The sequence below is a fragment of the Bombus pyrosoma genome, linkage group LG11 (assembly GCF_014825855.1).
Source record: "Bombus pyrosoma isolate SC7728 linkage group LG11, ASM1482585v1, whole genome shotgun sequence".
Classification (NCBI taxonomy): domain Eukaryota; kingdom Metazoa; phylum Arthropoda; class Insecta; order Hymenoptera; family Apidae; genus Bombus; species Bombus pyrosoma.
The window spans coordinates 11,455,350-11,472,062 of NC_057780.1; the positions used below are offsets into that span (position 1 = coordinate 11,455,350).

General features: G+C 42.2%; 1 protein-coding gene across 5 annotated transcripts in view; it reads left to right on the forward strand.

Moving 5' to 3' along the window:
* Nucleotides 1-16,713, forward strand: part of LOC122572965 (zinc finger protein ush) — a 201,600-nt gene that overhangs the window by 136,857 nt on the left and 48,030 nt on the right. The window contains exon 1 of one of the 5 annotated variants that reach the window (XM_043738740.1): nucleotides 4,684-6,187. The exons of 2 other annotated variants lie outside the window; for them this stretch is intronic. In XM_043738740.1, the coding sequence (XP_043594675.1) occupies nucleotides 6,118-6,187 (70 nt within the window). In that variant the 5' untranslated portion in view covers nucleotides 4,684-6,117. Of the gene's footprint in view, nucleotides 1-4,683; nucleotides 6,188-16,713 lie in introns of those variants that run through there. 2 more of the 5 variants (XM_043738742.1, XM_043738741.1) reach the window with 2 other exon arrangements.

Below are 16,713 nucleotides of genomic sequence, written 5' to 3' on the forward strand. Positions count from 1 at the left end.
AAGTTCGACTGGTTCCCGCCACCAACGCGGAGTCGAACTCAAGCAAGGCCTGGGCCGACGATAATTTATTGGCAGGTAATTAGCGATCGTGCGAACGATAATTGTCCGCAATTTCGCAATCCCCGTGAACTGGTGCCTGCAATAATATCGCGGTAGCCCCTGTGGTTGCGTAACTCGTCGATCCAGCGAAAATCCAAACTGATAAATGCCCGCCGCGATGCGGAAAAGGCTGATAGAGAAGGAAAAAGAGAACGGGAAAGACACGATCGTTAGCGCCGCTGAAAAGGAAAAATCGTTGCATAATTAAACGCACCTGTCAATCAAAACATTTGTCGAATTTATTTTCGATCAGTTTCGAATAACGCTGTATCGGATAATAGTCTTTATCAATAAAATCGAAATGTTATGATTTATTCCGACACACGTAATAACTCTCCTTTCGTATTCACATAGCAAATGAGAATCCTACTAATTTAAAATTCACTAACACGAGCAAGAATAATTCATCGGTCGTTATATTTAATTTATTATTCCAATGATCCGATTATCTTTCCGAATCAACTCACTGTCTTTCGTGTCTTCTAGTCTCAATATTAAAAAAATTCCAGTCTCAACTAGAAAGTAAATACATTTCAAAAGTAAATAAATAAAAGAGAGAAAACAAGTTCCTATTTTTTGAAACGTATAATATTCGATAAGAAAATCACGATCTATTCTTATGGTATCTTGCCGCTTGCTCGTCGTCACCAGTAATCTATCTATTTATTAAAAACCTATTATAAATCGATTAAAAAATATCCCAACGTAATTATTCAGATAGAAAATTTGAACACAATCGATTGCCTACACCAGAAACGAAAATACAAGTTCTATGGATTAACCGTTACGAAAGGAAATACACCACTATCCGTCACATCCGATGATCAATCTAAAAACACGAGTCACCCTTCAGAATCAAACCACCGAACGATCCAACCAGCCCCACCCTCGTTTTCCGACAATCGAAACCAATCTACATCAGGATAGAAAAAAAAATGACAGAGAAACACGTTTTACGATGTCGAGGAAGGTTCGTAAAACGGCGCTCGAAACGGCGCGTATCCCGACGTAATAAAATCTAATCGCGAGTGCCGAAACGAGCCGTCGGCAACGTTCAGGAGAACGGTGTGCACGATCCACGGAGACAAAGAGTACGGTTATTAGATACAACCGTACCCTACGTGTCTTACGATCCTCCTTATCGTTATCGCCATTAGTCACGGAGCCCATTGCGCACCATGTTACCAGTATCGGCCTGGTGTTATCGTTATCCGTTATCAGGCCGCGCTATCGGCGAAGTTCAAGCCTCGTGACGCCAATGACAAGAGGTAATTCTGGTGCCCTGAAGTCTGCCAATGACGCGATATATAAAACTCGCACGCTTATTTCTTTGCTTATTTACTCGCCAGATCCAGTCTAAAGTATTTACCGGTGTATTGATAGGAACGATCATTACAATGGAATCGTTGTTCGTCGACGTAAAAGTGTGATTTCGATTATGGGGGATGATCGTATGGTCTTTGGAATGTTGAAAAGGATATCGGAGAAATATCGATGGGATATTGGCTGTTATTTTTACGACTATTCAGAGTTTTTCATGGTTTTATTTCGTGATTGTGTGCAAGCAGATAATTTATACTAATTTTATAAATAATTCACTTTTATCTATCGTTGTGGTTTATTCGCATTTTGTATGCTGAAAATTTATAGTAAACGTAACGGTGAATATGTGAACGTTGTTTTCGTGAATATTCAAGGTAGAAATTAATCGCATAATCTTTGCGATATTGAAGCATGTTTTTTCCGGTTTAGAGATTTTACCCTCGTTTAGGGTAGAATAGAGATAATTCGGTTGTGGGGAATGATCGTGTGGTCTCTGGAATGTTGAAAAGGAAATGAAAGAAATATCGATGACTATTCAGGCTTTTTCATGGTTTTATTTCGTGATTGTGTGCAAGCAGGTAATTTATACTAATTTTATGAATAATTCACTTTTATCTATCGTTGTTGTTTATTCGCATTTTGTATGCTGAAAATTTATAGTAAACTTAACGATGAATATGTGAACGTTGTTTTCGTGCATATTCAAAGTAGAAATTAATCGCATAATCTTTGCGATATTGAAGCATGTTTTTTCCGGTTTAGAGATTTTGCCCTCGTTTAGGGTAGAATAGAGATAATAATAGTTCTCGACGAAAAAGAAGGGCTAAGATAGAAAAGCGAAGAGATGCAACTCGAAGGAGTTTTCGAAGGAATTACTACCTGTGATTAGATACAGCAACGTATACTGCATTAATTTGGTAAATAGGTACTTACTAGTCAATGTATGCGCATACTAATTCGATAGGTAAATGAATGTATCCACAAGCAGTGAAATTTAAATGTTGACTAAATAGCACAGGTTTAGTCTTCATTTAATAAAGATATGCACAAACATTCAAATTAACAATTTCGCTAGCGGATGTGCACACCAGCCACATAATTCACGAGGTGTAAACAAAGATGCATCATTTAAGTGAATACAGACTACTATGTATTGTGAAAAAAATATCCCTTTTTTTAACTGAATTTATTCTATAAACTCGTTCGTTACAAAGAGGTAACATAAATAATAGTCAGTTGCAAAGTTAATTAGAAAAATAATGTTCGTTGTACCATCATTTCCCTCTATCGGTTTACTAAAATCAAACCTTGAGATTGCCTAATTTTCTCACAGGACTGCCAGTAACCGCCTCTTAACAATCGAGGAAAAACTCCCCAGCGCACACAGCCCCGTAACCGTATCAAAAGAAAAAGAAAGAAAAAATAAAAAAACATCGCATAAAACGAGCCATAAAATTCGCAAACTGCCGAGCGTTTCGTAGAAGCTGGCCGATAGAGGCAGACAGGGACGTAATCCGGCAGAGTCCTGGAAACAATCGTCGATTCACACCCCTTCCCAGAAGACGGCGGTGTGTTCCGGTCGAAATCAGCCTTTTGCCGTAGACGCGAGAGGGAAAAGCGGTATGTTTGCCCGGCATTATCGTGAGGCGGCAGAACACGAGAGAGCCGGGGAAAGAGAGTGAAAGAGAGAAAGAGGAAGGCAACCGGTGCTGGGGACAGAAGCAGCCAAGAGGGAGCGAGAGAAAGAGAGAGAAGAGAGTGATAACAGGTAGCCATTGCCATGGGTCTCGGTGCCGCTTGGAAACCAGTGATAGCGCTTCCCCGCAACGGCGAGCATCTCGCTCCTCTGCGGTTTCGTCTTACCCTCAGCTTTTAAACAGTCTGTCGGAAGAAGCTTTCCGCGTCGCCGACGAAAGTCTGCCGTGCGCGTTAAACCGCGAGCGGCCTTGTCCGCGAAATCAACGTTCAATAGCCTCGGCTAAGTCCACGCTAGAAGCTACGGATTTAGGAGAACTGTCGACTGTCCCGTTCGTTGAAACGTTGAGCTTTCGCAGGAATAATTTCGTAATACGCTGAAGAGAGTTCGAGAAAGGGTATAATGGTTAAAGAATAACGCAGCTTTTCTTGGGGTAGTTTTGGTACTCTTGAAGGGAATTGTGAAGTGGTTCGGTGACGTCGTTTAGGGATCGAAGAATTTTGAAATTTGGGAGCTGCTGTGTCGAGGGGTTGCTTGATGGGTTGATATACCCTTTGAGAGAAGCATGGGAGGTACAGGTACAGGAGGACTATTGCACGCTGGACGATATAGTTTCCTGACGTGATGAAGATAAGTCGAAGGTAGAATTTGCAGCTCCCATTTGTGAAACGTGAGTTATCAAAGAAAATAGCAGACGGGTTTGCGATATTAAACTTGTAAGAAAATACAAAAAGTATATGAAAGTGAATGATCAAGACGCGCAGATATTTAGTGACAGCTGATGTAAAAGAAATCATACAACAGGACTGTAATCTTAGGATGCTGAACTTATTGCTCCAAAAATATAGCCCATCAGAAAACAAAGATATTTTACAGCAAATACAGAAAAAAGACCGATCATATGCAACATACGATACTCCGATTACCAAAATACCCACGCACTTAAATTAACCACCCCTCATCAATTCTATAACACCACAACCTACTTAGTTCCGTCATACTTAACGCTACAGCTGCATCGAAGAGAGCTGCGCGTCTTTCAATCGCCTGATAATCTTACAGTGCCAAATTTTCATCCATCAAGGCACACATAGATGCAAACACAAGACAATTACATTTAACACATACAAGCTAACATATATAATACTTCGATTGCCAAAATATCTACATTTTAAATGAACCATTTCCCTCGAATACCGCAATATCACAACCTATTTCATCACCAATGCCCATCAGTCTCGATCCTACAACCGCGTGAAAGAGCGTTCCGCATCTTGCAACCTCTTCAAACCCTCGCACGAAACGGTTTGCGTGAAACTAGCCACGTTCGAGCGTCAAAGCGACGAACCTGCTAGCCGGTTGTCCGCATTCAATTACCCTTATCGTGGTCCAAGTGTCAGACGTTATCAGCCGCGGGGTTAGTGGCCAGCCGTGACGAAAATTTCACCGGTCGATCGTGCCTCCTAATTGTCGTGGGTCGCGCGCGCAATTAGCCGCCGGTTTTCCGGGCGAATCGGCGTCGGCGTCGACGGCGGTGTCGACGGCAGTGGCCACACGTTCTGCGTGTGCGCGATCGATAAGATGCCGATCGTGCCGGCTTATCGGGCAACGGGCGGCCGATAAGAGTCGGTCCCCGTAGCTGTCGGAGCGAGCGCGGCCAGGCCGCGATACGCGGATTATCCGCGTGGCTCGTTTATTCCCGTGCTCGCTGCTACAACGACGACAATCGGCCTACCGACCTTCTCTTGTCCTCTCTCCCTCTCTATCTCTCTTTCTCTCTCTCTCTTTATCCCTCACGTTCTATCTGTCTGGAAATACAGTCGTTGTTGTTCGGATTGTCGTTACATCGAAGTTCAACGCCAGGATGTATAGGGAGCAGGATTAATTGTTTGTGAAGGGATTGATTCGGTCTTTGGGTAATCGGTCGAGGAGCTTGGTGAATAACGTTGAATATCGTCAAGTCCTGTGTAAAGTGTATTTTTATTTTGAAAGGAGATTTGAAGTGTTTGATGCGCATGTTGCATAGTAAGCTGGATGGATAAGTAATCTCAGTTATCACCTTTGATCGATAATGATATGTCAGAGACGTGGATTAAATACATTTGCTGGATTAAAAGACCGCGATAAGAACAAGCAAAGATTATTTTATAACATCTTGTTTGTTTACTTTGTCTTCTCGGCTTATTATTTGCACATTTCTAAACGATAATTTTTATAAAATCAAAGTAAGATGATCGATCTTACCTCCAAATATAACTCGAACTTCAGACTAGAAGAACGATAAAACACCGCGTGTTAAGAACGCCGTGTGCAGATAATAAAGTAGATCGAACAGCTGTATACGGATGATTAAAATCCACAGATCGATGCGATGATCGATGACGATACCGGTAACGCTCGATGGAAGACGCTCGACTCGATTTACGTGAAAAGTTTCACGATTTACCGACAAAACTGTTATCTACGCCAGGACTCGGTCGATCCCTGATCCAACATCGAACACTGGAAAATCGTGTGTGTATGAATAAACATTCGAAACACACATAGATAGAGGGAACGATCGTACACGATCAATGTTTGCGATGTAATCGATGGATAGCGATAGAACGAGTCGCAATCGGACATGGCGATCGCGATCGCGATAATCGTCTGACGAGCATCGTGCCAATAACGTGACGCGATATCTCACGGGATCTACCGATCGGATCTGATCGACGTTCGATTGGGACCGTCTTGAAAAACCGCAGAGTGCTTGTCGACGATTGCGTCAAGTTGAGTCAACAGAAATCATCGTACTCGAACAAGCTGGAAAAATTGAATGGGATGCGCTGTGTGACCGACAGTCGACAAACACAGAATGTTTCGCGTGGTGGACGGTGAATTCGTGCAACAACGTGCTATTGGACTGTGTTGCTTCGGCGCGCTACGTCGATGAGAATAAAAAAAGGTGAATCTGAGGATGAAAAGTGAGCTTATGGTCGAGTAAAATTTCGATCGAGATGAGTATACTGTTGTGGAGACAACGCAGAGGCAGTCAGCTCAGGGCGGAAACCACGCTTTCACTGACAAGTAAGTAATTTAAACAAATACGTAAAAATCTAAAGTTTTGAGACGGCGGTATGGAACGTAAAGCAAGTTAATATTAAGGTACTTTGAGTATGAAAGTTTCTTTTAATTTTCATGCGATCGTCGAATTTTCATATCGCAATTTTACTCTCGTAATCGAAACGAGAATTCATGTATGTCAGTAGCATAAATTTAAGAAATTGTTTACGATTTCGTTAAAGAAATATAGTTGGATATTTCTAGGACACTCTATATGCGAAATGCACATCCATAAAACGCAGAGTTCCGACTCGTACGTTGTTCTATCTGACTATCACTCTATCTTCCTAACAACGTTATCTCGTGTACACTTCGAAATTTCCCACTCAATTATGTTCGTATTCATCGTTGTCAAACTTCCAATATCATAAAGTATATAATGAAATAACCCGAAGTAAAAACCAAGGTATACGACGATATTTAAATTCAGAAAGTTGCAACCAAAGATGTTACTGTACAGCCAAAACACTCGTCTATTTCCAAGAATATTATAACGAGAAGATCAAAGAACCTCGAAAGGTACCTCTCTCTTGTTGAAAAACCAAAAAGAATGGAAAGCAAAACAGAAAAATGTGGATCCAGTTCCTAGTACCGTTTCGACGATCGATCGTCTTGCGATTTCCCATTCGATTCGACGGGGGTGATCGAAAGCACAGGCAGAACGGGAGAGAAAAAGAAGGAGTTTCGTCGAACGTTGCCGGTCGCGGCCTCGGAGCGTTAATGGGAGGAGTTCATTAAGATCGCGCGATTAGTGGCTTATCGCGGCTAAGCGAGGCTCGTTACTTTACCGTGACGTCACTTCCTCCCTGTGTCGCCGGCATCGTTGCCCGTTGCCTCTCTTTCCGTCCGTGCTTCCAGCTTTCTGCCCGCCTCTTTTGTTCCCCGAATTCGAGCTTACACACCGTTTCCTTCTGGTTACTCCACGACTAGAGCATCGTTTCCCCTTTGATGCCTCTTTTTGCTTGTTTTTCGCAAGAAATCCAAAGTACGTAGCGTTCAACACGCGAATAAACAATAAAATTTGATACTTTTTCGATTATATTTGTGGATATCAATAGGATTATATAATATTGTAATATAATAATATAAATATAATAATGTAATGTAAAAAATATACTATAATATTGTAGGCGTAATTATATAATTAAAATGGCACAATTAATTGCAGAATATGCGATTAGCGATGAACCTCTTGGAAACCAAGCGATTTATATTGATGGAGTCGATCGGTTTAACTTTTATATGGTCCATTTATTGCTTGAAGCTTTAATACGATTAAAATAGTGATTCCGGTTTTAGGTAATCGTTCGTTGTTACAAAACCTTCAAATTAAGTGAAGATGAATTGGCAACGATTACGGTTTCGGTGATTAAATTGGAAACTGGTTGTCGAAGGTTTTTCGTTCAACCTCGAAGAAAAAACACTTTTCAATTTCAAGATAATACAACATTTATTAAATATCGCTGCTTATAATATTATGTTAATTAATTAGCAAGTCAAAGCAGAAAGTTTGCCCCCGGTGGACTTGAATATTCAAAAGCTTAGTCTTAGGTTAAGTTTCTGTAAAAGTTTCAAAAGTCCCTTTCGCAAATCTACTTACACAAAAATATTAATTCCAGATAATACTATCTTGTTATACGTAGAATTCTTCGTCCGGAAACTTCTATTAGAACATTGTGTTTTTTCGTACAGCACTACAAATCAAACAAATTCCAATTGATTCTCAAGAACAAAAATTGGGAAGGATTGTTTTCGAGTGTCAAAAGTAGATACAGATTGCGTGATCCAGATGGTAATCTCTCGTCATTTGTACGATCATTGGCTTTGTTAATCGTCGTACGATCATGAAATAACGATCTTATAACGGAGTTACGATAAGCCTGATAAATTGTCTAGACAATGGTTAACGGTAAGTGCGGGATGGATCCGATCGATCTGGTCATTGATCGATATCGCGATCACACATTCGGTTATCTCCGCTTGGACTTTGTCCCATCTTCTGTTTGTTGATTTCCCTTTATCTTATAAACTTCAGCTCCTATAGTCACGAATGTTCTTATGATACAATTACTGTGATCGATATCGCAGATGATTACCGATGACGTTTAATCTTCGGTTTCTTGAACGATAAACTGATACTGGTTCTTGGACAATAAATGAGGTAGGTCAATCTAGTTGATCATGCCTCAGTTTTTACACGCGTAATCGGTGCCTTTTGGAAATATCTACGTAGAATTTCTGACAGAAAGTAACTACAGTTTCTTTTTTTAAATTTTGTTTGCTAAAGTAATTTTTAAATTGGTGGGATTTTGAAGGATCTTCCGACGTACGCTAATTCTTAACTCTGTGTGATTTTAGAAAATCGTAGAGTAATTTGTTAGTTGGAAGAATCGAAAAAGAATTGACTGTATGAATTAGAGACTTTTAAGACAGAAGTAAGGGAAACAAAATTTACCGAGCGATAGCACAATTTTTACAGTTGCTTCGACGTAATATTGCAGCGAACTTATGCTTCGTACGAAGCTATTATTTTAAAGATACGTGTAGTAGTGGAACGATTACTCGTTTTCTATCGCTCGATCGAAACGAATCAAATTCTACTCAAACTTAATCGAATTACTAATCTTGATGGATTAATTATCGCATGAGGAAGATAAAACACACGTAATATTCCAATATCTTTATGATTAACGGATATTAATCATTTGTTCATTACGATTTACAAACATTATATGTTTAATCTTCGAAGTTAGATTTAACTTATTATTTTAGTTTATGGGATTAATCGAAAGATTCTTATCCTATCGCTCCACCCTAAATTCTCGTTAAACTGCAACCTTGAAAATATTAATCAATTCTAAACGAAAACTCACTCTCACCTCATCGAATCACCAAGTTTAAATTCACCAAACATTGTTGGACCCAGCGAAGCCACTTTTTAGCCTGTTCACCGGGCAAATTTCCGCTCGGTCGAAGGTGGGTTTCGTGGCGGATCGTCTGGTGCGCGAAACGGAGCGGTGGTCGATTTTCAGCGAGAGCAGACGCGAGTCGAGGCGATCGGTGCCGCGATTTCGAGGACAAGGGAAGGCCGAGGAGGAAAAAAGAAGGCCGATGGACCGTGTTGAACGGAGATGAACGAGGCGAAGGAGGTGGCGCGGAGGGTTCCACGAAAGGCAAGAACGAAATAAACGATAAGAGGGACGCCGGGTTAACCAACAAGCAAATTAACACGTGGGAGGGTCCGATCGGCAAATGAGATAATTGTGCAACGAGGGGCCCCTCGGGGCTCTCTCTCTCTCTCTCTCTCTCTCTCTCTCTCTCCTCTGCTTCTTCTTCGCTCTATCTGTCCCAGTTGAGTCCGGCTGTATCGTTTCAACGTCGATTCATCCAACTGTCTCTCTCTCTCTTTCTCTTTCTCTCTCTCTCTCTCTCTCTCTCTTCGTTCATCTGTTTCGCATGAGCTTCACGAGCCACGAGGCGATCGGGAGAGGCGTGTTACCGATGGATGGGACCCATCGATGGATCGATCTATCGATCCCCATGGTATGCTTCGGCGTACCTCTCGCCCCAACCCTCTCTTCGGTTCTTTACCCGCTTCTCTCGTCCTTCGTACCTCGTCGCCATCGAGATTATAGGTGAGCACCGACAGCCACGGGCTTCTTCCAATACTTTGTAAGTTTATTTGCGATCCGGCTGTTTGTATCTTTATTTATGAAATCCTGGCGGAGGGGTCAGCCTTCCTTCTTCAATCGATCGCGCGCGTTCTTCCCTCTTCAACTGTGCCACGAAATTAATTATGCCGACGGAAAGAAGAAGAAGGATAGAGGATAGGGTGCAACGAAGCTCGTACCGGAAGGATAATGAGCGATCAATCGCGACCGGTCGATAGCTGTGTGCGTAAACTCTGCAGCTTGAACAGCGGTGATCGAGTTGATCTCGTTGTTGCTTGGTCCTCCTTTTCGTGCGTTATCGAACACGCCTGCGGTTTCGCGTTTCCAATGCTGTTTTTCTTCTTATTCGTTATTTCCGATTTCTTTTTAACACCTTACAACATTTTATTCCATTGGCCGATTAATTTATTTCGAATTTCTAATACGTATATTGACGTTCTATCCCTAAAAGTCTCTCTATACCTGCAGCTATTCAGTCCCAGCGAAAGAGATTCCTTTGAGCGAAATCGCACTCGGCAACCTTCTTGATGACAGCCTTTCCGGTGTAACGGCAATTAAAACTAGGACCAAGAAACGAGCCCACGGCGAAAAGGGTAGCGGTGGTCGGAAGAAGAGGTGGAAAGACGTAGAGGAGCGGTGTCCTGATAAACCGAGCTGATAGCACGCCTCCAAACATTTGCCCGCGATAAGATCCCGTATCTCCTGAGAAAGCCCGGTTTTTATGCTCGTGCACGTTCTCCGTGTCCGTTCCTCCGCAAAAGCAGCCACCACCGCATTGAAACGATAGCGGACGCGAGTGCGAGAGAGACAGTGGCACGGTGAATCGCCAGGGTGCGACGAGGACAGGCAGAGCGTCTGGCATGGGCCCATGGTGTTGTTGTAGTACCGGCTTCAGATAGAGATAGCTATTTTTAATGGAAGTTCTTCGAGTGCTCGAGCGTCGATAGCCGACCGCCTATCTACCGGCTGATATTTTTAATATCGGAAACGGCCAGATGGGGTGGCGGTGGAGGAGAGGCTAGATAGATAAGTCTCTCTCTCTTTCTCTCTTCTACTCTCGGCCGGCAAAGTCGCCGATAGCGTGGATCCATTGCCCGTGTGTGACTGTCTATCTCTTTTCTATCCATTTTTCCCTTCTTTCGCTATCTTCCTCTCGACGACCGCATTCCAAAGCTTTTCTCCTCCTACTTTCGTCCTGGTGGGTATACATAGAATAACACCCGTTTTTTCTTTCGCGATCGTGATCTAGCGCAAGGAATCGTAGCTCGATCAAAGTGATGTGGATCACTGGGTAGACGCCTCGCGGGGATTTCGGGAACACAAGATTTGAAAAAATGGAACGATCGGACGTTTCGAGGTTTGCAGATATTTATTGATAGAAAAATCGGTTTTACTTTGCCAAGATACTTACAGATCTAAAATGTGACATTAGCGATTATGTAGTTAGAAGACTGACAATTCTCTAACTTTGTCACTGACGATAGGTAGCGTAATTACGTAAGAGAAAATATACAGAACGAATTTCATTGCTACTAATGTAGTTTATACATACGAGTAATGGTTTACTTTATAGTTGTACAACGAAAAAATACAGCTCAAGTTTTATCCTTAGGATCGTACAGTTAAAGAACTAAATAGAAGCTATAACATTTTGTAACCGACTAATATATAATTATAATATATAAAAATGATATATCTAAATGATATATGATTATATATCATTTGAATAGCATTATGTATATAATATATAGTTATCGTACCGGAAATAAGAAGAATAGTATAATGGTTGTTGAACTAGATCTGAGAGAAAGCATTCCGATCGTAACTGTTGAAAAATGGTATTGAATCGTTGTCGTTGGTGGTACCAGAATCTCGTGAAAGACTATCGAGGATCTAGAGCCAACAACAATTAGCCGGGGGTCAGAGTTCGGAACTTGGTGCTGCCCTGCCACGATGGGCGGGTTTGCATCGCATCGAGGGCGATCCGAGTAAACAAATCATAAAGCCCGACGTGGAAGGCCTCCTTGCGAACGATCTTCTCTCGGTGAACCTGTCTGTTAATCTGATCTCGGACATTCTGCGTGCGTGATCCAGCTTTCACAAGAAACGTTGTACAAGAACTCTTCGACGAAAAAGTATGGAGCAGTCTCAAAAGTAACGCGCAATCTAGATTCGCTACTACTACATACACGAGTTTCTCTCTTTTTCTTGATGTAACCAAGGATAGACTTCTTTAAGTTCTGTCTTGGTAGTTTTATTCTAGAAACAACGTCTTTCAATCTTTTATTTGTTTTTATTTCAATAGAATAAACCCTTATTTTCATTCCAATCTCGTTGCAAATATTTCTGTTTTTCTGTAGCCTACGTTCATTCCTTTTGGATCGCAAAAAATATCACCGAAACTTAGCGAATTTTTTAATGAAAGAAGAATACGAATACGCTCAGAATCGAAAAGATCCTAAATAATTTAGCAGAAACAAATATTCGTTACTATTAAAATACAAATCAAGATTAAAAAAATCATTCTCCACTCTTTCTTCCGATCTTGACATCTTGCAACAAAATTTTCCATCGATCCTTTTCCTCAGTGTCCACCATACACGTTCCCTCAAAACTTCTTCGAACGCGTGTACCGTCTATCCTCGCCAAACAGTTCCGTCTCGTACCGATCTTCCTTCTTCTTCTTCCTCCACGTTTCTCGGTCCAGCTCTTATCCTTCCGCGGGATGAGAACCCGAGATGCCCTCCTACAGATACAAATGGGTACCTATGCCAACGGCGCAACCTGTTATTATACATTCCCCTATACAAACAACGTGTTAATCGGGCCCGCGCCCTGGCTCTGCGCCGCGTACGAGCTGGATCCCCCCATGCATCGCGAGCACAGGCTATCGGGCTACGCGCCGTGGAAACCGATTTATCGATCGTTCCGCGTGCATTTCTTCTTCTTCTTCTTCTTCTTCTTCTTCTTCCTTGCAAGAGGCTCGGTGTATGTAGCGGCGGTAAATTGGAATACACACCAGCCCCGGTTCCCTTCTCCCACAGATTTTGACCGTTCGAACAACGATTCCAACTGTTCTTTGCGTTATTCCTGGTGATTTCTTTTTTCCAGCCTCTTGAAGCAGGAACGAAGTAACATCGAGATGATGGGCCGCTGGAATGTGAACAGAGTTTTGGAGAATTTGTTACGTTGGTGTATTAAACCGTCTTGTCGGTCTTTGAACCTTCTTACTTTTTGAAGCGAGTTTCCTTTTAATAACGAGCGCAGTAATATTGTTTCGCTGATTCCAAACTTGTTTAAGAAACATGGAATGTTCTCATCGAAACGTTGTCCATTTAGAAATCTTTATTTCTCGAATGCTGTTGCTTTCTTTAATCTTCGCGTAAAAGATTGAAGGAAGTAGTCAGATAAAAATTCTCAGCATTGAACAGCTAACTAAAAATAGATGACTTGATCTCTGTTCTATCCAAGCGTGTAATTGTATCTTATAAATCAAGAAATCAAAACTGACAATTCGATTACTTAACCCTAAGACGATCCCAGCAGTCAAACTGAAATCAATTCGTTTCAAGAACGAAAAAAAAAAGGAAAAGAGAAAGGGAAAACAATCCTGAAAAATTAACAGATCCATCAGTAAGGAAACCGTAGAAGAATGTGGCGGGTCTTCCTGTCGAAGAGAAAGAACGAGAGAGGAAGGATCGCAGCCAGGGATGCAGCGGCTGGTATCTACATTGTATCGTGCACGGGGCTTCGTGGTCAGGTCTCGATGCACCTGGTGCTCATCGTCTCGATCTCGATGCTGCCCGGGGCTTTCTCGCTCCTTCCCTGTCTTCTCTGCTTTCTCTCGGTGATCTTCGGCATCGACGCTGTGCATACCGCCACCCTCGTGAAACAACCACGAAACGCCCTGAAAATCCACTGTGAACCATTCGAGGATCGATCCGCGGTCGATCCACGACCGATAAGCGAACTGCATGCCGCACCGCCACGGAGTCCTGGTGCATTATGAAAACCCTTCGTAAGCTTGTACACCCGCTGGCGCGAGCCTTTCGATATTACGACACGTCGTTAGCTGAAACATCCTCCCTTCTATGTGGACGTACCTGTCATCGTGAACTTCCCTGTTACATAGTTTCTATGCCGTGTCCGGAGAAATTGAATTACTCATCGCAAAGTCGGTCGTGTTATCTGGTTTATTTCGATCGATGTGGTAATTTTGTAAGGATTGTTCATTTATTACTGAAAGGAAGTAGGTTATCTTTGAAGAAGTGGGATTCCTATGGAATTGAATAATGGATTGTGAATCGAATTATAAGGAAAGAGCTATAACAGAAAATGGTATTATATTAAATTATTAGCCAAGATATAATCTTAATCGGAAAGTTTTATAATTATAGAATTATAACATGAAGACGTTTTATAAGATTTATAATATTAGTTTTATTATATTTTGATACTAATCGTATTAACTGTGTAATCAAAAATCATGACATGAACGAACCACCACGATCGATCATCGCCCTAAACCTCTCTAACCATCCATCTCAGCCATCCTAGGAAAAATTCACCTAAATAAAACCGACCACCAGTTATCAACCCTTCGATGTGTTCACCAAAACCACCCCCCCCCCCCCGCCACCGCCCCTTCCATTCAGGAAACAACAACGATGCTCGAGTTCCCACAGACGAAAGAAATTCATGGCAATCAGAAAAGCCTCGTCTGCCAAACGACGATATAACACACTGTCGGCAGTTTTCCGTGGCCTTGCCTTGTCTGCAGGGTTCCTCCAACCCCTCGAATTCCTCGGAATTCCGCGGCTGTGGTGACTGGCGGTGGCGACCGCGTGCGCTTCGCGATAAGCTTCTCCTCCGACCGGCACCAAACCACCCCTCCTCAGCGAGCACGAACCTAGAACCATAGCTGGTGTTAGCCCGTCATCCTGGAGAGGAGAAAGTTTCGGGGGTGCAGCTCGAACGACCGGAGTCGATCGATCTCCTCCGCTCATCGCGGATTCGTTATCTTTATCCGAGGCGCGCTAGGCCTCGCGATATATCTGATTGGACGAGAGTTCTCCTTTCTGTCTATGGTGTCTACACAGATAGAATGGTTGGGGGTAACTGCCGTAATTTTAAAACGATCCCCGAACCGCAGGATTTCGTTTGCTGGCCGTTTATTTATGGTCGCGGCAACGAGGGTGCCTAGAGATGGCTGTCTTATCGGCGGTGCCCGATAATTGCTCGGTTTTTGCGGGCGAACACGCGGGCAAACGTTGGAGCAGGTCGATGGCATTTCGTGCTTCGTGGTACAAAGAGAGAGAAAGGACTAGGTAGTATGTTTTACGGGTGTTTCGCGAGCACGTGGAACAGGGCACGAGTTTTATCCTCGTTCGATGATTGCCCGGTTTTTGCCGGATTGGCCAGCGTCAGGCGATGATTTTCCAACCTGTTCGAAATGAGTTTTGGGAACGAGTTCCCGGGGCAAGTTGAGGATTCCAATGTATTTTAGCCTCATCAAGATTTGTCTTCCGTTGTGTAGGGTTAACAGAGATTGAGCGTTTCTCGTATTAGTTTTGGTAAATAAAATTAGAACGTCAGTATATCCGGATCAAGTAGCTATAATTAGATTTGATTTTGGTTTTGCAATCGATTGGAGACAAGTGTTAGAGAAACAGAGTGAATGAAGTGGATGTTTCAAAAGATGGAGTTGTTCGATTTGATTCCTCAGTGGCTCGAACTAATCACGAGAATTAGTTACATCGATGTCCAGCCTGTATTTTTACCATTTTCACACCTTCTTCCATATTTACATATTTACAATTTACATGTGGCACGAATGCATAGACATCTGCTATTTTTTAATTATATAGTTGCAATTTCTATCCACCGATCTCGATGCAATCCATCGTGAACGTTGCTCCAATAATTTCCTGTATCGATTCCCCATTACACGAGAATGGGAATCGTTGCTGTATCAATTTGAAAAAACAAAATCGAAGAGAATGGAAGCGATGCACACGGGGACTCCGTCGAGTTTATCTCGGAACTCGGCTCATCGGCTCCTCTGCTTCATGCATCGATGTCCTTTATCGGCTGTTCGGCATGTCCCGGGAACATTACCGCCCCGGTTGATTGATATACAAAGTTGACAAAGTGCGCGACGTCGGTTGTCTACGTGTCGTGTTCGTCGTCGTCGTCCTCGAGGTAATGGCGCGGCAACCCTATCTCGCTATTGTACACTCCCTGTTACGTATACCTCTGTGTTCCGTATCATTCTTCGAAAAGGAATCCGATTTCTCTGATTATTGACCGGATTTGTTTCTTCAAACGTATAGATGAAAGCCAAATTGCCGCTTGACGATTGGACATGTCATTCTTCCTTTTATTGGGGTTGATACTCAACGAGAAAGATGATACGTGAATTGAGACACTGTGTATTATAAAATGATTAGAGAAGAGTAGTTATAACGATTGGTTTCATCTTTTGTATTTAAAAATTATTGAAAATATGTCGAAATTTTTCACAAAATTAGGACTGACACTTACCAACATAGAAGCACGATCATATATTTATGATCTTCTATTTGCAATGTATTCAAGCACAGATTGAAAAAGTACGTGGTTCTACTATCGATGTGTGTTTTAGTAAAACGATGGATTTTTCAGTTTTATTAAGTAAATTGCACAACTATATGTCAGTCGTACGGATCTCTCCACTTCGTGAAATTCTCTCTTATTCTTACAAAAATACGATTACATTTAAAATGGGCCAAAGGGTACAGCAGATTTAAAACGGACGTTTTAAAGACGTCGTGCGTTGTC